At 40.8% G+C, this 23,421-nt stretch overlaps 1 protein-coding gene across 1 annotated transcript in view; it reads left to right on the forward strand.

Annotated features, from left to right (window-relative positions):
• Nucleotides 1-13,164, forward strand: part of LOC128664955 (carboxypeptidase A1) — a 65,125-nt gene extending 51,961 nt beyond the window's left edge. Inside the window, exons 10-11 of the mRNA XM_053719745.1 lie at nucleotides 10,633-10,717; nucleotides 12,830-13,164. Of these exons, the coding sequence (XP_053575720.1) occupies nucleotides 10,633-10,717; nucleotides 12,830-13,017 (273 nt within the window). The 3' untranslated portion in view covers nucleotides 13,018-13,164. The remainder of the gene's footprint in view (nucleotides 1-10,632; nucleotides 10,718-12,829) is intronic.
• Nucleotides 13,165-23,421: the final 10,257 nt, after the last annotated feature.

A 23,421-nucleotide genomic window follows, 5' to 3' on the forward strand; every position in this document is an offset into this window, starting at 1 on the left:
AGGAACCTTGAAGTTCTAACGAGACGCCATCAGATCCATGTCTGGAATGCCCCATAATTGAGTTATTTGGGCAAAGATTTCCGGATGGAGTTCCCACTCCCCCGGATGAAATGTCTGACGACTCAGAAAATCCGCTTCCCAATTTTCCACTCCTGGGATGTGGATCGCAGACAAGTGGCAGGAGTGATCCTCCGCCCATTGAATTATTTTGGTCACTTCTTTCATCACCAGGGAACTCTTTGTTCCCCCTTGATGATTGATATAAGCAACAGTCGTCATGTTGTCTGATTGGAACCTTATGAATTTGGCCTTTGCTAGTTGAGGCCAAGCTCTGAGAGCATTGAATATCGCTCCCAGTTCCAGAATGTTTATCGGGAGAAGAGACTCTTCCCGAGACCATAGACCCTGAGCTTTCAGGGATTCCCAGACCGCACCCCAGCCCACTAGACTGGCGTCGGTCGTGACAATGACCCACTCTGGCCTGCGGAAGCTCATTCCCTGGGACAGATGGTCCAGGGTCAGCCACCAACGGAGTGAATCTCTGGTCTTTTGATCTACTTGAATCATTGGAGACAAGTCTGTATAATCCCCATTCCACTGTTTGAGCATGCACAGTTGTAATGGTCTTAGATGAATTCGTGCAAAAGGAACTATGTCCATTGTTGCAACCATCAATCCTATTACTTCCATGCACTGCACTATGGAAGGACGAGGAACAGAATGAAGCACTTGACAAGAGCTTAGAAGTTTTGATTTTCTGACCTCTGTCAGAAAAATTCTCATTTCTAAGGAATCTATTATTGTTCCCAAGAAGGGAACTCTTGTTGACGGGGACAGAGAACTCTTTTCTTTGTTCACCTTCCATCCACTACTGCAATGCCCCTTGGTCTTAGAACCGCTAGAAGGGACCCTAGCACCTTTGTGAAAATCCTTGGAGCAGTGGCTAATCCGAATGGAAGAGCCACAAACTGGTAATGTTTGTCCAGAAAAGCGAACATTGATGATGTTCCTTGTTGATAGGGATATGTAGGTACGCATCCTTTAGATCCACGGTAGTCATAAATTGACTTTCCTGGATGGTGGGTAGAATCGTTCGAATAGTTTCCATTTTGAACGATGGTACCCTGAGAAATTTGTTTAGGATCTTCAAATCCAAAATTGGTCTGAACGTTCCCTCTTTTTTGGGAACTACGAACAGATTGGAATAAAATCCCATTCCTTGTTCCTTTATTGGAACTGGGTGTATCACTCCCATCTTTAACAGGTCTTCTACACAATGTAAGAATGCCTGTCTCTTTATTTGGTTTGAGGATAAGTGAGACTTGTGGAACCTTCCCCTTGGAGGTAGTTCCTTGAATTCCAGGAGATAACCTTGAGAAACTATTTCTAGCGCCCAAGGATCCTGAACATCTCTTGCCCAAGCCTGAGCAAAGAGAGAGAGTCTGCCCCCCACCAGATCCGGTCCCGGATCGGGGGCTACTCCTTCATGCTGTCTTGTTAGCAGTGGCAGGCTTCTTGGCCTGCTTACCTTTGTTCCAGCCTTGCATTGGTTTCCAGGCTGGTTTGGGTTGTGAGGTATTACCCTCTTGCTTAGAGGATGCAGAATTAGAGGCTGGTCCATTTCTGCGAAAGGGACGAAAATTAGGCTTATTTTTAGCCTTAAAAGACCTATCCTGTGGAAGGGCGCGGCCCTTTCCCCCAGTGATGTCTGAAATAATCTCTTTCAAATCAGGTCCAAATAAAGTTTTACCTTTGAAAGGAATGTTAAGTAATTTTGTCTTGGATGACACATCCGCTGACCAAGACTTTAGCCAAAGCGCTCTGCGCGCCACAATAGCAAACCCTGAATTTTTCGCCGCTAATTTTGCTAATTGCAAAGCGGCATCTAAAATAAAAGAGTTAGCCAATTTAAGTGCGTGAACTCTGTCCATAACCTCCTCATATGGAGTTTCTCTACTGAGCGACTTTTCTAGTTCCTCGAACCAGAACCACGCTGCCGTAGTGACAGGAACAATGCATGAAATTGGTTGTAGAAGGTAGCCTTGCTGTACAAAAATCTTTTTAAGCAAACCTTCCAATTTTTTATCCATAGGATCTTTGAAAACACAACTATCTTCGATAGGAATAGTAGTGCGTTTGTTTAGAGTAGAAACTGCCCCCTCGACCTTGGGGACTGTCTGCCATAAGTCCTTTCTGGGGTCGACCATAGGAAATAATTTCTTAAATATAGGGGGAGGAACAAAAGGTATGCCAGGCTTTTCCCACTCTTTATTTACTATGTCCGCCACCCGCTTGGGTATAGGAAAAGCGTCGGGGGGCACCGGAACCTCTAGGAACCTGTCCATCTTGCATAATTTCTCTGGAATGACCAAATTGTCACAATCATCCAGAGTAGATAACACCTCCTTAAGCAGTGCGCGGAGATGTTCTAATTTAAATTTAAATGTCACAACATCAGGTTCAGCTTGATGAGAAATTTTTCCTGAATCTGAAATTTCTCCCTCAGACAAAACCTCCCTCATGGCCCCTTCAGATTGGTGTGAGGGTATGACAGAACAATTATCATCAGCGTCCTCTTGCTCTTCAGTGTTTAAAACAGAGCAATCGCGCTTTCTCTGATAAGTAGGCATTTTGGATAAAAGATTTGCTATGGAGTTATCCATTACAGCCGTTAATTGTTGCATGGTAATAAGTATTGGCGCACTAGATGTACTAGGGGCCTCCTTCATGGGCAAAACTGGTGTAGACACAGTAGGAGATGATGTAGTATCATGTTTACTCCCCTCATTTGAGGAATCATCTTGGGCAATATCATTATTTGTGGCAGTACTGTCCTTACTTTGTTTGGACGCTATGGCACAATTATCACATAAATTTAAATGGGGAGACACATTGGCTTTCATACATATAGAACATAGCTTATCTGAAGGTATAGACATGTTAAACAGGCTTAAACTTGTCAACAATGCACAAAAAACGTTTTAAAATAAAACCGTTACTGTCACTTTAAATTTCAAACAGAAAACACTTTATTACTGAATATGTGAAAAAGTATGAAGGAATTGTTCAAAAATTACCAAATTTTCACCACAGTGTCTTAAAGCCTTAAAAGTATTGCACACCAAATTTCAGAGCTTTAACCCTTAAAATAACGGACCCCTATACAGTCCCAGATACAGTCTTTGCTAAGACCCAACCAAGCCCTGAGGGGAATACGATACCAAATGACGCCTTCTAAAAGCTTTTTCAGAGATTCTTAGATCCACACACATGCATCTGCATGCCCTGTTCTCAAAAAACAACTGCGCATTAATGGCGTGAAAATGAGGCTCAGTCTATGACTAGAAAGGCCCCCTGACTGAAAAAGGTGTCCAATACAGTGCCTGCCGTTTTATAAACGTTCCCCAAGATTATAAATGTCAATAGTTAGCCTAAATTTGAATAATATGCACAAATAAAGCAATCGATTTAGCCCATAAAAATGTCTACCAGTTTTTTAGCCCATAATAAGCCCTTTATTCTGTTTGTTTTTGACTAAGAAAATGGCTTACCGGTCCCCATCAGGGGAAATGACAGCCTTCCAGCATTACACAGTCTTGTTAGAAATATGGCTAGTCATACCTTAAGCAGAAAAGTCTGCTAACTGTTTCCCCCAACTGAAGTTACTTCATCTCAACAGTCCTATGTGGAAACAGCAACCGATTTTAGTTACTGTCTGCTAAAATCATCTTCCTCTTACAAACAGAAATCTTCATACTTTTCTGTTTCAGAGTAAATAGTACATACCAGCACTATTTTAAAATAACAAACACTTGATAGAAGAATATAAACTACATTTAAACACCAAAAAACTCTTAACCATCTCCGTGGAGATGTTGCCTGTGCAACGGCAAAGAGAATGACTGGGGTGGGCGGAGCCTAGGAGGGATCATGTGACCAGCTTTGCTGGGACTCTTTGCCATTTCCTGTTGGGGAAGAGAATATCCCACAAGTAAAGATGACGCCGTGGACCGGACACACCAATGTTGGAGAAATATATATATATATATATATATATATATATACTTTTCATGTGCTAAGTGCCTGTTTTCTAAAGAGAAAAACTGGGAGGTCTCCCAAAACTGAATTATACAACCGCCCATTCGCACCTCTTAAGGTTACAGTAACCTCTTTGTTCCCACTGCAAGGTAAATACTCATTTACATGTGTGACATGAATCTGCTATCATTAGGATCCATCCTCAACAATGATTAACTATATGAATGCCATAGGCATCTTGGCATGATGGACATACTTCTTTAGCTACATTAAAATACCAACATCTACAAATAGAGTGTTTTATTTTTTATTTTAATATTTGATTAAAAGTCACACTCAAACTCGTTATTGTCACTAACAGTACTGGCGTTATTAAAATCATGTTTTAAAAGGGGATCGCTTAATTATGACTTTCATAGGATCCTATTGTAATCTTTTTCTATCCGCAGCACTGCTAAATGATCTGAATGCATCTTTTAGGTTGTCAGGATGGGCAGACTATGCACCTTTTTTTCTATTGCTAATATGATCACTGTGCAACTGTTTAGTACAATATCTATTTATATTGTTTATTAAATCATCGTTTTTATTTTGACGTGAACAAAAAACAAGGTGGCGACTAAGGCCTAGATTTGGAGTTCGGCGGTAGCCGTCAAAACCAGCGTTAGAGGCTCCTAACGCTGGTTTTAGGCTACCGCCGGTATTTGGAGTCAGTGATTAAAGGGTCTAACGCTCACTTTTCAGCCGCGACTTTTCCATACCGCAGATCCCCCTACGCCATTTGCGTATCCTATCTTTTCAATGGGATCTTTCTAACGCTGGTATTTAGAGTCATTTCTGAAGTGAGCGTTAGAGCTCTAACGACAAAACTCCAGCTGCCTGAAAATAGCAGGAGTTAAGAGCTTTCTGGCTAACGCCGGTTCATAAAGCTCTTAACTACTGTACCCTAAAGTACACTAACACCCATAAACTACCTATGTACCCCTAAACCGAGGTCCCCCCCACATCGCCGCCACTCGATTAAAATTTTGAACCCCTAATCTGCCGACCGCCACCTACGTTATACTTATGTACCCCTAATCTGCTGCCCCTAACCCCGCCGACCCCTATATTATATTTATTAACCCCTAACTTGCCCCCCACAACGTCGCCGCCAGCTACTTAAAATAATTAACCCCTAATCTTCCGACCGCAAATCGCCGCCACCTACGTTATCCTTATGTACCCCTAATCTGCTGCCCTAACATCGCCGACCCATATATTATATTTATTAACCCCTAATCTGCCCCCCTCAACGTCGCCGACACCTGCCTACATTTATTAACCCCTAATCTGCCGAGCGGAGCTCACCGCTATTCTAATAAATTGATTAACCCCTAAAGCTAAGTCTAACCCTAACACTAACACCCCCCTAAGTTAAATATAATTTTTATCTAACGAAATAAATTAACTCTTATTAAATAAATGATTCCTATTTAAAGCTAAATACTTACCTGTAAAATAAACCCTAATATAGCTACAATATAAATTATAATTATATTATAGCTATTTTAGGATTAATATTTATTTTACAGGCAACTTTGTAATTATTTTAACCAGGTACAATAGCTATTAAATAGTTAAGAACTATTTAATAGTTACCTAGTTAAAATAATAACAAATTTACCTGTAAAATAAATCCTAACCTAAGATATAATTAAACCTAACACTACCCTATCAATAAATTAATTAAATAAACTACCTACAATTACCTACAATTAACCTAACACTACACTATCAATAAATTAATTAAACACAATTCCTACAAATAAATACAATTACATAAACTAGCTAAAGTACAAAAAATAAAAAAGAACTAAGTTACAGAAAATAAAAAAATATTTACAAACATAAGAAAACTAATTACACCTACTCTAAGCCCCCTAATAAAATAACAAAGCCCCCCAAAATAAAAAATTCCCTACCCTATTCTAAATTAAAAAAGTTACAAGCTCTTTTACCTTACCAGCCCTGAACAGGGCCCTTTGCGGGGCATGCCCCAAGAATTTCAGCTCTTTTGCCTGTAAAAGAATAAATACAATACCCCCCCCCAACATTACAACCCACCACCCACATACCCCTAATCTAACCCAAACCCCCCTTAAATAAACCTAACACTAAGCCCCTGAAGATCTTCCTACCTTGTCTTCACCATCCAGGTTCACCGATCCGTCCTGAAGAGCTCCTCCGATGTCCTGATCCAAGCCCAAGCGGGGGCTGAAGAGGTCCATGATCCGGTCAAAGTCTTCATCCAAGCGGGGCAGAAGAGGATCTTCCATCCGATTGAAGTCATCATCCAGGCGGCATCTTCTATGGTCTTCCATCCGGAGCGAAGCGGCAGGATCCTGAAGACCTCCAGCGCGGAACATCCATCCGGACCGACGACTGAACGACGAATGACTGTTCCTTTAAGGGACGTCATCCAAGATGGCGTCCCTTGAATTCCGATTGGCTGATAGGATTCTATCAGCCAATCGGAATTAAGGTAGGAATTTTCTGATTGGCTGATGGAATCAGCCAATCAGAATCAAGTTCAATCCGATTGGCTGATCCAATCAGCCAATCAGATTGAGCTCGCATTCTATTGGCTGTTCCGATCAGCCAATAGAATGCGAGCTTAATCTGATTGGCTGATTGGATCGGCCAATCGGATTGAACTAGATTCTGATTGGCTGATTCCATCAGCCAATCAGAAAATTCCTACCTTAATTCCGATTGGCTGATAGAATCCTATCAGCCAATCGGAATTCGAGGGACGCCATCTTGGATGACGTCCCTTAAAGGAACAGTCATTCGTCGTTCAGTTGTCGGTCCGGATGGATGTTCCGCGCTGGAGGTCTTCAGGATCCTGCCGCTTCGCTCCGGATGGAAGACCATAGAAGATGCCGCCTGGATGATGACTTCAATCGGATGGAAGATCCTCTTCTGCCCCGCTTGGATGAAGACTTTGACCGGATCATGGACCTCTTCAGCCCCCGCTTGGGCTTGGATCAGGACATCGGAGGAGCTCTTCAGGACGGATCGGTGAACCTGGATGGTGAAGACAAGGTAGGAAGATCTTCAGGGGCTTAGTGTTAGGTTTATTTAAGGGGGGTTTGGGTTAGATTAGGGGTATGTGGGTGGTGGGTTGTAATGTTGGGGGGGGGTATTGTATTTATTCTTTTACAGGCAAAAGAGCTGAAATTCTTGGGGCATGCCCCGCAAAGGGCCCTGTTCAGGGCTGGTAAGGTAAAAGAGCTTGTAACTTTTTTAATTTAGAATAGGGTAGGGAATTTTTTATTTTGGGGGGCTTTGTTATTTTATTAGGGGGCTTAGAGTAGGTGTAATTAGTTTAAAATTGTTGTAATATTTTTCTTATGTTTGTAAAAAAAAATTTATTTTCTGTAACTTAGTTCTTTTTTATTTTTTGTACTTTAGCTAGTTTATTTAATTGTATTTATTTGTAGGAATTGTGTTTAATTAATTTATTGATAGTGTAGTGTTAGGTTAATTGTAGGTAATTGTAGGTAGTTTATTTAATTATTTTATTGATAGGGTAGTGTTAGGTTTAATTATATCTTAGGTTAGGATTTATTTTACAGGTAAATTTGTTATTATTTTAGCTAGGTAACTATTAAATAGTTCTTAACTATTTAATAGCTATTGTACCTGGTTAAAATAATTACAAAGTTGCCTGTAAAATAAATATTAATCCTAAAATAGCTACAATATAATTATAATTTATATTGTAGCTATATTAGGATTTATTTTACAGGTAAGTATTTAGCTTTAAATAGGAATCATTTATTTAATAAGAGATAATTAATTTTGTTAGATTTAAATTATATTTAACTTAGGGGGGGTGTTAGTGTTAGGGTTAGACTTAGCTTTAGGGGTTAATACATTTATTAGAATAGCGGCGAGATTCGGTCGGCAGATTAGGGGTTAATAATTGAAGTTAGGTGTCGGCGATGTTAGGGAGGGCAGATTAGGGGTTAATACTATTTATGATAGGGTTAGTGAGGCGGATTAGGGGTTAATAACTTTATTATAGTAGTGCTCAGGTCCGCTCGGCAGATTAGGGGTTAATAAGTGTAGGTAGGTGTCGGCGACGTTGAGGGGGGCAGATTAGGGGTTAATAAATATAATATAGGGGTCGGCGATGTTAGGGCAGCAGATTAGGGGTACATAGGGATAACGTAGGTTGCGGCGGTTTACGGAGCGGCAGATTAGGGGTTAAAAAAAATATGCAGGGGTCAGCGATAGCGGGGGCGGCAGATTAGGGGTTAATAAGTGTAAGGGTAGGGGTGTTTAGACTCGGGGTACATGTTAGGGTGTTAGGTGCAGACGTAGGAAGTGTTTCCCCATAGGAAACAATGGGGCTGCGTTAGGAGCTGAACGCTGCTTTTTTGCAGGTGTTAGGTTTTTTTCCAGCTCAAACAGCCCCATTGTTTCCTATGGGAGAATCGTGCACGAGCACGTTTTTGAGGCCGGCCGCGTCCGTAAGCAACTCTGGTATCGAGAGTTGCATTTGCGGTAAAAATGCTCTACGCTCCTTTTTTGGAGCCTAACGCAGCATTTGTTTAAACTCTCGATACCAGAGTTAAATTTATGGTGCGGCCAGAAAAAAGCCCACGGAGCGTTAACAGCCCTTCTACCGCCAAACTCCAAATCTAGGCCTAAGTGTTTATATGCAAAGGGATTATATTATCTTCTTTTACTGGATTTTTATATTTTAACCCGCTGCCTTGTTTCCTTGTACATCTGCTACATCTGCCTAGGAGACCCTTAAACGCCTTTGTGAACGATTTTTATAGGGGATGTGCCTCCTTGCATAAGAGTGCATTTCAACGTGCTTGCACCTACGTTATTGAACCCACAGTCACAAGTTCAATGATGGTGCACAATCTGCCCATCCTGACAACCTAAAAAGATGCATTCAGATGGTTTGGCAGAGGTGCAGACCAAAGTCCTATGAAAGTCGCAATGAAGTTATCCCCTTTAAACACGACAATGAAAATGTAACTTGAAATCAAATATTAAAATGTAAGATAAAAACAAGCCATTTCTAGATGATGGGGTCCTGAAGTGACTTTCAAACAGATCCTCTTATCTGTAAAGTATATCACATAGTGCACATCTATAATATATATATATTTCTATGTACCTATACACATGTAAATCTGTGTCCTATTTAGTGTAAAAAGCCTCTCCAATAGAGTATAATGAATCAATAGCATGCTAATCAACCTATTGAATGTCTCTTGTGGCCATTTAAGAGTGTTTAGAACATGTACAAGATGCATTGTTTAAGTGCCTAGAGGTGTTAAATAAGAAAAGGTAAAACTGTGCTCAAAATATTGTTCAAAAGTTACTCAAAAATGTATTGTGATCTCTGAGGAATTTTCAGCCCCATAGAAGAAATAAGGCTTTTATCAAGAGTCCGAAATACTGTTTGTGAGTGCATTAAAGAACCGAAAACATTCTGTTGTGATCTCGCCCAGGGGTCAAGTACTACAAAAAAAAGTGTGGGAACTCATCAAGACTTCCACCACCCCCTCACAATTAATATTGTGTTTATATATATATATATATATATATATATATATATATATATATATATATATATATATATATATATATATATACAGAATATATATAATCTATACTTTTTGGTTAATAAAAGCAAATTAAATCCAATGAAGGGTTGAATGGTTGTCTTTAGGCCTGAGAATATGGCTCTGTCAAAGAGTTTCACCCACTTAAGGTGCAAAAGTTGTATTTCTGCTGAGGTGAGTTAAATAACCCCAGAGCAAGCCACACAGAAATGTAAGCAACATGTGTTACACACAGTGCAGGGTGTTCACACAGCAGGACCATTGACATGCTTGGAATTAGTGTATTGTGGGAATTGTTACTGCCCATTACTAGAGGATCTCACTATCCCTCTAATCATATTGTGCTCCAGCTCCTTCCACCAGCAGTAGCAATGTTTACTGAAGTGTTTCTGTTCTCTGTCCAGAGGGAACTTAGTTCCACCTGCAAAAATAGTGCAGGAACTCCATTCCCATGCGTTCCCGCTCGACTTGACCCCTGATCTCGCCAAATTGAAAAGTAGCCTGTTTGGTCCATAAAAGAGAGGAAAAAGCCACAGCTGATAGATTGTGATCAAGGTCAATTTATCAGACTTTATATCAGTGCAGGTGCTCCCCTGATAACCTCGCCTGTGAGATTCTCTTTCCCCGACAGCCTGATTACTTTCTTTGGGAGGCAGATCTCATCTCTCTAAGGACCCGATTCTCTAATGCTCTCTGGTTTGGTGAGATTCTATAATATGCCCCTTTTCTTAGAGAATTCACTGGGTTAAGCCCCCTGTGAAGTCTTCACTACTATTTTACTTCAAATTGGAGATTTTTTTTATTATTGTGACTTGAAATTAGCAATAGATTGAGAATATATATATATATATATATATATATATATATATATATATATATATATATATATATATAAAAAAAATCACACACTGCCTGTAAATGTTCTTGTCTTCTAAAATAAACTGCATTGTGTTTTCAGAATGATCTAGCCAAGGAAGCAGCAGATGCCTTATCATCTTTGCATGGAACCAAATACACCTATGGCACCACTATTGCCACCATCTGTAAGTGTTAATGCTGCCTCCCTTATGCCTTTAACTTCTTAGCTGCCAGACTGGACTGTAAGACACCACAAAGCAGTTATTACTGCTGAGTGGTCCATAAGTGTTTTGGGTGTCCTAAATGACATGAAGCTCAAAATTCTATTATTAAAGTGACCTCTTCCTCTTGGTATACTATGGGCAAAATGTATCATGGTTGCGGGCAGACAGGTTCGCAACTAGAGAATCTATCCACCTGCAATCGCCACTTGTAATGCTGCATCACATGACTTTGTTGTGCATTGTTGCCCCTTGCCCTTGTACAATCAGCTGTGCCAGAGAGCAGGGCATGTCAATCACCAGAATGAGCTGGTGTCAGTGTGATTGATCTCACAAGGTGCCTGCTCCACATAACCTCAAAAGCTGCAAATGCCACTTAATACATTTACCCTTCTTAATTAATTTACCCTTTTGTTGAAACATGGTTGCATTATATACAGTATTTAGACAGAGTTTACATTGCTGGTGTTAATTTTGAGCAGCAAATGGTTAAACAATTTAGCTGGTGTGAAGTTATTTTGGCTTCCATATTCACCTATGTTTACATTCTTCCTCATTCTCTAAAAATTCTTCTAGTGTAACCCTAACTACATTTTCATTTACATTCAGCAACTTAGTAGTCTTAGTGTCTAGAGGGTAGATTTAACAAAGGTCGAACGGTCATTATTCGCTGTAGCGAATCTTGTCCGCTCAACCTCACTAAATGCTGACAGCATACGGGATGATGTCAGTCGGCCAAATAAAAGGTGGTGGAGAAATTAAGGAGCAGCGGTCTTACGACCGCTGCTTCTTAACTTCCATTTCAGGAGGACCTGAAACGATGGGGCTCCGAAGCAGAATCTGCTGCTTAATAAATCGAGCCCTAAGCTGCTAAGCAGCTCTATCCTGATGGTATAAAAGACTAGTTTTGTGCATGTTACATACACCTGTGATCGACTAAGCTGCAATATACATGCAAATATATTTAAAAATTTCTCTTAAACTATTTAATTTACTTCTATGTTTAATAAATATAGTTTTTTTGCATAGTTTTAAAAACGTATTGTTATAATTAGCAATTCCTTATTATGATATAATATTTCACATTTTAAGATATTTTCATAATCATATGTACCTTTTATTTGTAAATATTAGAGTCAACATAATTCTTAAATATTTATATGTTTAAAAAAAATGCTATCATTAGAGTTTCACTTTTGGTAATACTAGTTGTAAAGGGCATTTTGTACCTTTACTCCTAGTTGAGGAAACCAAAAACGTGAGTCTGTTAACAGCATATCACAAACTGAAAGCCATTAGGAGGCTCATTGTAAAATAAATTCAAATGATAATCTTTTAAGCTTCCATTGACTTTAATAGGAGCCAAAAACAAGCTTCTGCTTTTAGATTGTGGCTAGCAGATAGCTTTGTAGCCGCTAGATGGTGTCAACCTTTTAGGCAGCATTTTTAATGGCTATAAACCAGCTGAAAATGATAAACACCAGCAATGTAAACTCTGCCAGTGTGCAGACCTCCCAACTATCCAATACAATATTGCACAATTGTCACAGGTAGGGCAGTGACTCTTCCCAACCCAACATGCCCAGTCCCACTAACAAACAAAGGTGGGCATGGCCACCTTTAGCATTTATGGGGGCCCTGGGCAAGAAATTTGTGGGACCCTTCAGTCCAATGTCCTTATTTCCCTTCCCTGTATCATGCCCTCTCTTCTGTATGGCCAACCACTGCCAGTGTTACCTAAATAGAGAATAACAATATATATTACACCCACTGATACCATAAACACTTCTTCATAAACAAAATACAGGATTTACATTGCACCTTCTTATATCTTCACCCCTGACATTGAAGGGCACCCCAAAGACTGAGACCCTGGGAGGATTCCCCTTTTGCCCTGCAGGGGGCCACAAATCTTCCTCATGTCCCTGTCCTGGAAAGCCTCTGTGAAATGTAGGGGGGGTATGGGTTCTAGATTTTACAACTTTAATATTGCATACCTATGTTAATGCAGAGGGTGCTAGTTTTGTTTGAGGGAAACCAAGGATAAATATTCTAATGTTCCTCTTTGTTTCTCAGACCAGGCTGATGGTACAACTACAGACTGGGCCTATAATAATGGGATCAAATATTCCTACACGTTCGAATTACGGGACACTGGGAAATATGGCTTCCTTCTGCCTGCTGAACAGATAATATCAACAGCCGAGGAGACCTGGCTGGCTCTCATAAAGATAATGGAGCATGTTAAGAATAACCCATATTAGCCAAACACTAGGACATTCCCATGATGAACCATCTTACTGAGAGAAGTGTTGTGAGGAATAAATGTCCCTTATAGTTAGGAAAACTGACTATTATTATTAATAATAAAAATAATAATATGCTAATAAACAAATAAAGTAATAAAATAATAAAGTTTTTTTTCTTTGAATCTGAGTAACTTTTGAAAAAAATGTCCTTGATACCACACTACTTGCTAGTCTGACAGATGTTCATAAAAATACATTTTTGCTGTAAAAAAGTACAGGTACAAATCCCCAAATCCATAATTATGCCGAAATACAGACTTTTTCATTAATATTTTATTTTTATTTTTATTAAATTACAATTTTTCCTTGACAGTAATTCAAAATTTTCTTTGCTGTGTCTTTGGCTTTGTTTCTGTGTTCTAAATCGCAAATGATCATCTATTTTTTTTTTAAAAACAACAACTATTACCTTTCTGATTATAGTACTTACTCTTTTTATGGTGTTACTATGTATAAAGAATCAGAATCAGGCAAAAGGTCAGATCCAGGAGAACAGACCAAGGCACAATAGGCTAGACTGATTCAGGGTCAGAATCAGGCAGTAGGTCAGACCAGGACAACATACCAAGACACAATAGGCTAGACTGTTTCAGGGTCAGAATCAGGCAGTAGGTCAGACCAGGAGAACAGACCAAGACACAATAGGCTAGACTGTTTCAGGGTCAGAATCAGGCAGTAGGTCAGACCAGGAGAACAGACCAAGACACAATAGGCTAGACTGTTTCAGGGTCAGAATCAGGCAGTAAGTCAGATCCAGGAGAACAGACCAAGACACAATAGGCTAGACTGTTTCAGGGTCAGAATCATTCAGTAGGTCAGATCCAGGAGAACAGACCAAGACACAATAGGCTAGACTGTTTCAGGGTCAGAATCAGGCAGTAGGTCAGATCCAGGAGAAAAGGCCAAGGCACAACAGGCTAGACTGTTTCAGGGTCAGAATCAGGCAGTAGATCAGACCAGGAGAACAGACCAAGACACAATAGGCTAGACTGTTTTAGGGTCAAAATAAGGCAGTAGGTCAGATCCAGGAGAACAGACCAAGACACAATAGGCTAGACTGTTTCAGGGTCAGAATCAGGCAGTAGGTCAGATCCAGGAGAAAAGGCCAAGGCACAACAGGCTAGACTGTTTCAGGGTCAGAATCAGGCAGTAGATCAGACCAGGAGAACAGACCAAGACACAATAGGCTAGACTGTTTTAGGGTCAAAATAAGGCAGTAGGTCAGATCCAGGAGAACAGACCAAGACACAATAGGCTAGACTGTTTCAGGGTCAGAATCAGGCAGTAGGTCAGATCTAGGAGAACAGGCCAAGTCACAACAGGCTAGACTGTTGCAGGATTTAATTCAGGCAATGATACATATCTAGGAGAGCAGGAAAGTTGTAGCCAAAAGAAAAGGCTAGATTCAGCAACAGGAATACAGACAGGAAAACATAGAAACATAGAATTTGAAAGTAGATAAGAACCAAAGGCCCATCAAGTCTACCCATATTACATGTTACTTTTTTCTTAGGCTAGCCTTATGCATGTCCCAGTCATTTTTTTATTTCTTTACAGTTTTTGTGTTTACCACCTCAGTTGGAAATTTATTCCATGAATCCACCACCCTTTCTGTAAAAAAACGCTTCCTCAAATTTCTCCTGAATCTGCTACCCTCTAACTTTAGAATGTGACTCCTTGTTTTGGCATTTGTTTTTTGTGGAAAATGCTTTTATCATGTCACCTCTTTCCATTCTATCCTCTAAACTATACATATTTAGGTCTTGAAATCTTTCTTTGTAGGATTTATTTTTTAGACCATGTACTATTTTAGTAGCCCTCGTTTGGACAGCTTCTAGTTTAGAAAACTAGAAAAGGCAACTTCAGAAAACTTAGAGACTCAAGTACATGGGTAAGGGGAAACAAACAGTATCACTATAAATAGCAGTGCAATGGTGTGAAAACAAATGCAACCTGATGGCAGTACCCAATGTAAGGCCACAAAGATGGTGGTACCCACAGTCCACTGTGCAGCATCACTGACAATATGGCAGCACTGACTGTAAAGGTCAAAATGAGATTGTGTAAAAGACTTAATCAGCAGGTCATTCTGTTATCAGCAGGACATTCTGTTATCAGCACAACATTCTGTTATCAGCACGACATTCTGTTATCAGCACAACATTCTGTTATCAGCAGGACATTCTGTTATCAGCATGACTTTCTGTTATCAGCATGGCTTTCTGTTAGCAGCACATTCTGTTTATAGCACAACATTCTGTTATCAGCAGGACATTCTGTTATCAGTAGGACTTCCTGTTATCAGCAGGACATTCTGTTATCAGCAGGACATTCTGCTATCAGCAGGTCATTCTGTTATCAGTAGGACTTCCTGTTATCAGCAGGACAATCTGTTATCAGTAGGACTTCCTATTATCAGCAGGACAATCTGTTATCAGTAAGACTTCCTGTTATCAGTAGGACTTCCTGTTATCAGCAGGACATTCTGCTATCAGCCCGACATTCTGTTATCAGCAAGACATTCTATTATCAGCCCGACATTCTGTTATCAGCAGGACATTCTGTTATCAGCATGGCATTCTGTTATCAGCCGCACATTCTGTTTATAGCACAACATTCTGTTATCAGCAGGACATTCTGTTATCAGCACGACATTCTGTTATCAGCAGGACATTCTGTTATCAGCACAACATTCTGTTATCAGCAGGACATTCTGTTATCAGCACAACATTCTGTTATCAGCACAACATTCTGTTATCAGCAGGACATTCTGTTATCAGCACAACATTCTGTTATCAGCACAACATTCTGTTATCAGCAGGACATTCTGTTATCAGCAGGACATTCTGTTATCAGCATGACTTTCTGTTATCAGCATGGCATTCTGTTATCAGCAGCACATTCTGTTTATAGCACAACATTCTGTTATCAGCAGGACATTCTGTTATCAGTAGGACTTCCTGTTATCAGCAGGACATTCTGTTATCAGCAGGACATTCTGCTATCAGCAGGTCATTCTGTTATCAGTAGGACTTCCTGTTATCAGCAGGACAATCTGTTATCAGTAGGACTTCCTATTATCAGCAGGACAATCTGTTATCAGTAAGACTTCCTGTTATCAGTAGGACTTCCTGTTATCAGCAGGACATTCTGCTATCAGCAGGATATTCTGTTATCAGTAGGACTTCCTGTTATCAGCAGGACATTCTGTTATCAGTAGGACTTCCTTTTATCAGCAGGACAATCTGTTATCAGCAGGACATTCTGTTATCAGTAGGACTTCCTGTTATCAGCAGGACATTCTGTTATCAGTAGGACTTCCTGTTATCAGCAGGACAATCTGTTTATTGTACTTTATTTTATTTTATTTTATTTTATTGTAATTAATTGTAGGTAATTTAGTAAATTAATTTAATAATAGTGTAGTGTTAGGTGTAATTGTAACTTAGGTTAGGGTTTATTTTACAGGTAAATTTGTCTTTATTTTAACTAGGTAGTTATTAAATAGTTAATAACTATTTAATAACTATTGTACCTAGTTAAAATAAATACAAAGTTGCCTGTAAAATAAAAATAAACCCTGAGATAGCTACAATGTAACTATTAGTCATATTGTAGCTATCTTAGGGTTTATTTTATAGGTAAGTATTTAGTTTTAAAAAGGAAGTTAATTGTAGTAATTTTATTTATATTTATTTAAATTATATTTAAGTTAGGGGGTGTTAGGGTTAGACTTAGGTTTAGGGGTTAATAACTTTATTATAGTGGCGGCGATGTTGGCGACGGCAGATTAGGGGTTAATAAGTGTAGGTAGGTGGCGGCAACATTGGGGGCGGCAGATTAGGGGTTAATAAATAAAAAGTAGGTGTCGGCGATGTTGGGGGCAGAAGATTAGGGGTTCATAGGGATAATGTAGGTGGCGGCGGTGTCCGGAGCGGCAGATTAGGGGTTAATAATATAATGCAGGTGGCGGCGATGTCGGGGACGGCAGATTAGGGGTTAATAAGGGTAAGATTAGGGGTGTTTAGACTCGGGGTTCATGTTAGGGTGTTAGGTGTAGACATAACTTTTTTCCCCCATAGGAATCAATGGGGCTGCTTTAGAAGCTGAACGCTGCTTTTTTGCAGGTGTTAGGTTTTTTTTCAGCCGATTCTGCCCCATTGATTCCTATTGGGAAATCGTGCACAAGCATGTTTTACCTGCTCACCGCTACCGTAAGCAACGCTGGTATTGAGGTGAGATGTGGAGCTAAATTTTGCTTTACACTCACCTTTTTGCGGATAACGTCGGGTTTAAAAAAACCTGTAATACCAGCGTTACTTTAGGTGAGGGAAAACTGTGCGTTAGCAACGCACCACTGTTACCGCAAAACTCGTAATCTCGGTGATTGTGTTGAGTACTCAGTGACAAAAGTCACACCTTCCAAAACGTTTAGGGGCCTTTTTGAATGTTGAACTATATACTAGGTCACTCCTCTTCATGCTATCTACTTCCTGTTTTGCCTTTTGTAGATCACTGTCCATATAGCCTCTATCTTTCAGCCTACCAACTAAAGAAGTTACTTGGTTTTCATAATCAGTCTCATTACTGCAATCTCTCTTAGCTCTGATCATTTGTCCCTTTGCGATAGCGTATGGGACATGGCGTGGATGGCAACTTCTCTTATGTAGAATTGTGTTGCCCAAGATCTGTTTTCTTTAGAGAGTAGTGGTGATTTTGCCTCCATGTTCAGGAGCCAAAAGTGTAATGTCAAGGTAATTAATCTTTTCACGATCAAATTCCATAGTGAATTTCATACCCAAAGCATTTTCATTAATGTAGATCAGAAAATCTATACTACGCTTGTTATCCCCTTTCCAGATAAAAATCAGGTCATCAGTGTACCTTTTATAAAATATTATATTCTGACTTTGAATTATTACTTTTATTATTATACTTTATTTATGAAGCACCAACATATTCCGCAGCGCTGTGTCAGGGTGCCAGGAATCAGATTGAGATGAGAAGTGAAAAAATAATCACACCTTTATTAATAGCAAAAAATAATAAAAAGTCCACAAGTCAAATAACAAGCCAGGAGTCAAAACCAGAGCTGGTAGTCAGACAAGCCAAGTCAGGAGCCAAAGCGAATAGTCAGACGAGCCGGAATCAGGAACAAGGAAAACAGCAGAGTCAGGAACAAGCCAGGGATCAGGAACCAGGAAGGACGTCAGGCAGCCAGGTAATACACAGGAACTCTCACAAACAGGTCTGAGACAACGCAAAGGCAAAGCATACTGAACAGAGGCCCTTTAAATAATAAGTGATGACATCACAATTCTGAGACTGCATCCTGTCTCACACGGATGATGCACACCAGTCTGGCCATAAAAGGAAGTGCAGGAAATGACCAGCATCCCCCACAATGCACCATAGTCAGGAAGAGAGGTGAGTAAAATGGCTGCCAGCAGCACATGACAAACAAAACAGGGAAAAACCCCTGACAGTACCCTCCCCTCAATGACCCCTCCGGGAGGACAAAAGGCTTATTGGGGAAACAGGCATGGAAGGCACGGAGGAGGGTGGGAGCATGAACATCAGAGGAGGGAACCCAAGAATGCTCCTCCGGACCGTAGCCCCTCCAGTGAACCAAATACTGTACACGGCCCCTGGACATATGAGAGTCAATAATGATGCTAACCTCATACTCCTCATGGTTGTCAACAAAGATAGGACGGGGACGAGGCAACACAATGGTAAACCGATTACAAACCAATGGTTTCAAGAGGGAGATATGAAAAACATTGGAGATTTGCATTGCAGGAGGAAGGTCAAGAGCGTAGGCCACAGGATTAACCCGTCGGAGTATTTGAAAAGGACCAACATAACGGGGAGCCAATTTATTGGAAGGCACATGAAGGTTCAAGTTGCGGGAGGACAGCCAAAATCTCTCACCAACCTGGTAGGAAGGTGAGGGCAGACGCCTACGATCAGCCTGGAACTTTTGGCGCTGCATAGAACGATGAAGGCAATCCTGAATCTGCACCCACGTGGAACGGAGCTGCCGGAGATGCTCCTCCAAAGCTGGAATACCCTAAGACATGAATGAATCGGGCAACAAGGATGGTTGAAACCCATAATTCGCCATGAACTGGGATAACTTGGAGGAAGCATTAATAGCACTATTACGAGCAAACTCTTCCCAAGGTAACAGTTCATACCAATTATTGTGGTGATCTGAGACATAGCAACGGAGGAACTGTTCCAGAGCTTGATTAGACCATTCCGCAGCCCCATTGGATTGAGGGTGATATGCCGAGGAGAAGGAAAGCTGGATCCCCATTTGAGCACAAAAGGAACACCAAAATCTGGAGACAAACTGGCTACCCTGGTACCCTGATGCTTGAGAAAGGGCTTATTGTTAGCCCAAAACATTGCTGTATTTGACCTTTGTTTGAAAATTTAAGTTACTTTGCTCACTGCTGGAGATTACCCTTTTTTACCCTGGTCCAACACTATCTCCTTGGGTAACCCATGTAAATGGAAGACCTCCCGGGCAAAGATTGAAGCAAGCTCCTGAGTGGTAGGCAGCTTCATCAAGGGAATGCAATGTGACATTTTAGAAAAACGGTCAACCACCATAAGGATAACGGTATTGCCATTGGAAACAGGGAGCTCGACAATGAAGTCCACGGTAAGATATGTCCAAGGACGCTCACCATTAGCAATAGGTTGAAGAAGACCCACAGGAAGACGTTGAGGAGTCTTATTCTGTGCACAAACTGAGCAGGAGGCAACATACGCAGCAACATCAGAACGAAGACCTGGCCACCAGAATTGTCGAGTGACAGACCAAATCATTTGGTTCTTGCCTGGGTGACCTGCGGCTTTAGGATAGTGGTAAGTGTGCAAAAGTTTAGTTCGAAGATTCTCAGGAAAAAAACACTTACCACTAGGTTTCTCAGGAGGTGCATTGGTTTGTGCAGCCAGAATGTCCTCCCCCAAGGGAGAAGTCAAATTAGTACGTATGGTAGCCAAAATATGGTCAGGAGGTATAACAGACTCCTCCTTGGACAGAGGCGAAAATTGTCGAGAGAGGGCATCAGCCCTAACATTCTTACTACCAGGCAGGTAGGAAACCACATAATTAAACCGAGACAAAAATAGCGCCCATCTGGCCTGTCAGGGCAACAAACGTTTTGCTTCAGATAGATAAGTTAAATTCTTGTGGTCAGTAAGAATGAGCACTGGCACGCTAGTACCCTCCATTCCTTGAGTGCCAAAATTATGGCCAGTAATTCCCTGTCGCCAATTTCATAATTGCACTCCGCAGGAGACAATTTCTTAGAGAAGAAACCACATGGATGCAAGTAACCGTCAGGCATAGGACATTGAGACAAGAGGGCACCTACTCCAGTCTCAGACGCATCGACCTCAATAACGAAAGGCAGGACAGGGTTAAGATGAGCCAGAACTGGAGCGGCAGCAAAGGCAGTCTTAAGACTATCAAAGGCCTTAATGGCAGTAGGTGACCAATGGAGTGGATCATTCTCTTTACGGGTCATGTCTACGATAGGTTTGACTTGGAAGAAAAGTTTTTAATAAACTTTCTATAGTAATTGGCGAACCCCAAAAAATGTTTTGTAGATCGAAGACCAACTGGGCGAGGCCACTGCAGAACTGCAGATAACTTCATGGAGAACCCTGCAACGGAGATAACATAACCTAGGAAGGTTACTTGAGTCTGATGGAACTCACATTTCTCGAGTTTACAAAACAGGCCGTTCTCATGTATTCTCTGAAAAATCAGTGTAACATCAGAACGATGAGCCTCAAGTGTGGGTGAGTGTATGAGGATGTCGTCTATGTACACCACAACACACTGTTGCAACATATCTCGTAGGACATCAATAATAAATTCCTGAAAAACAGCAGGAGCATTACATAGGCCAAAGGGCAATACAAGATACTCATAATGCCCTCTCCTGGTGTTAAATGCTGTTTTACATTCGTGGCCCTCCTTAATCCTAACGAGATTGTACGCTCCTCTCAAATCAAGTTTAGTAAAGACCGTAGCAACCTTGAGGCGGTCAAAGAGTTCCGTAATGAGCAGAATAGGGTAAGCATTCTTAATGGTAAGACGATTAAGACCCCTATAATCGATGCATGGTCTTAACTCGCCACCCTTTTTCTTCATAAAGAAGAATCCAGCCCCTGCAGGAGAGCAGGATTTACGGAAGATCCCCCGCGACAGAGCATCGGCAACATTCTCCTCCATAGCACAATTCTCTGCAACAGACAGAGGGTACACCTGGCCCGAGGAGGAATGGCTCCGGGTTGCAGGTCTATGGCACAATCGTAAGACCGGTGAGGAGGCAACGTACCGGCACGCACCTTGTCAAAAACGTCTAGTAACTCTCGGTACCCCTCTGGCAATTGAGATACCGAAGAAGTGCACAAGACTTTAACTGGTTTCCGAAGACAAGTGGAAATACATTGCAGGGACCACGACAAAATTTCGGACTTGCGCCAGTCAAGACTGGGATTGTGCTTTTGGAGCCAGGGATAACCCAGAACAACCAGAAAATGCAGAGAGTTTATCACCTGGAACTGGAGAGTTTCAAAATGGAGAGTCCCAACAGCCATGGACAACGGAGCAGTTTCGTGAGTAACGAATGCGGGCTGAAGGGGCCTGCCATCAATGGCCTTAATAGCAAGTGAAACTGACTGAGGCAAAACAGGAATGGAGTGCTTTGATACAAAAGCACTGTCAATGAAATAGCCCGCAGCACCGGAGTCAACAAGAGCCTGAGTAACTATGGAGGAGTTCACCCAGGAAAGGACAACCATGACCAAAGTTTTCTCCTTAAGCGGTTCCGGGGACGAGGATAAACCACCCAAGGTCTGCCCCAGACAGGACCTTAGGTGTGAGCGTTTCCCAGCCATGTAGGACAACACCTTCAAAAGGTGGCTCTGTAACCCAAAAGAGTTTTGGATATTAGAGTAAAGGGAAACTGCATCCACCATTACCCATGAATAACCCTCTAACTAATAGAAAATCAAATATTTGTTGGTCAATTAAACCTGTATGTATACCATCATCTAGCAGTGCCCTTAGTTTCAATTGAAACCTATTCGTGACATTAAAATTTAACTCTATGTTATGTGTCTCATCCTTAAGTTGCCTATAAACTTCTGTAATATAGGCTTCTCTACTCCAGACCACCACACTGCCCCCCTATTCTGCCATTTTAATGACCAACTCTGTGTTATTTCTTAGGCCATCCAGGGTTAAATTATAAGGGGAGCATTTTGGTGCCCTGGAGAGCTCAACCTGATCTTGATCAATCCTCTTTGAAAGGTTTCTAGAATTACACCCCTAGTCTGTGTTGGATAAAATACTGATTTGGGGCGAAAGCAGGGGTCAGCAACCTTAGACACCCAGATGTTTTAGAACTACATTTCCCATGATGCTGAGACACTATTTAGCCTGTCTGAGCATCATGGGAAATGTAGTTCCAAAACATCTGGGGGCCCAAGGATGCTGACCCCTGGGTGAAAGCCTGAATGCTGACTGATATGTCCTAAATTGTCTGTGTGCTGTTGTAATGTGAGTAGGTCCTCTTATGTTTGTACCCCACATTGAACAGTATATGTCAGTGTAGTTTATTGGCACAGAGCAATATAGTGACTTAATACAGACATAATTATTATTTACGGTATATTTTTTCATACATTTTGTACATGAGTAGTTAGGTTGTTACTTTGTATGTATTAATATGCATCCGTATACTGTGAGTTATCACTAATTATAATAGTTAATCACAGGCTGTTATTTCATATCAGTCCTCTTTGTGAAATTATAATACAAAGTATTAGGCACATGAACAATTTCTTTCATTTAGTAAGAGAGAGAGATTATTGTCTGCACATTGCATTGTACTAGGGTCACTTAGTTCAATGAACATTGTATATAAATATGTTTAAATATTGTGCTTGCCTTTAAGTTCTAAAAAAAGTTGACTGTTTCTTTAAGCCTGTGTAAGTATCATGATGGTTAAATTGAACATGGGATCAAGAATGTACCAATGATGTTTCAGTGTTGATTTTAAAACCATTGGGTTAACATGATTGTAACAGCATCTATGGTTAAGGCAACAGCCGAAACGCGTTAGTTGTGTTTCACGGAGCATTATGGCTCTCATTATGCTGAATAAATGTACTAACTGTGTTTTTTAATGGAGTGCCGACTTCTGTTTTCTTTGATAATGCTAGGATTACCCAATTTCTTACTTTACCCGCAACATCTCACTGTCAAGAACATGTGTACTTCCCCTTTAAGTAATTTTGTCACATGACAGATTTACCCAATTTGTCGTC

This window comes from Bombina bombina, chromosome 6 (assembly GCF_027579735.1).
Source record: "Bombina bombina isolate aBomBom1 chromosome 6, aBomBom1.pri, whole genome shotgun sequence".
NCBI classification, from domain to species: Eukaryota; Metazoa; Chordata; class Amphibia; order Anura; family Bombinatoridae; genus Bombina; species Bombina bombina.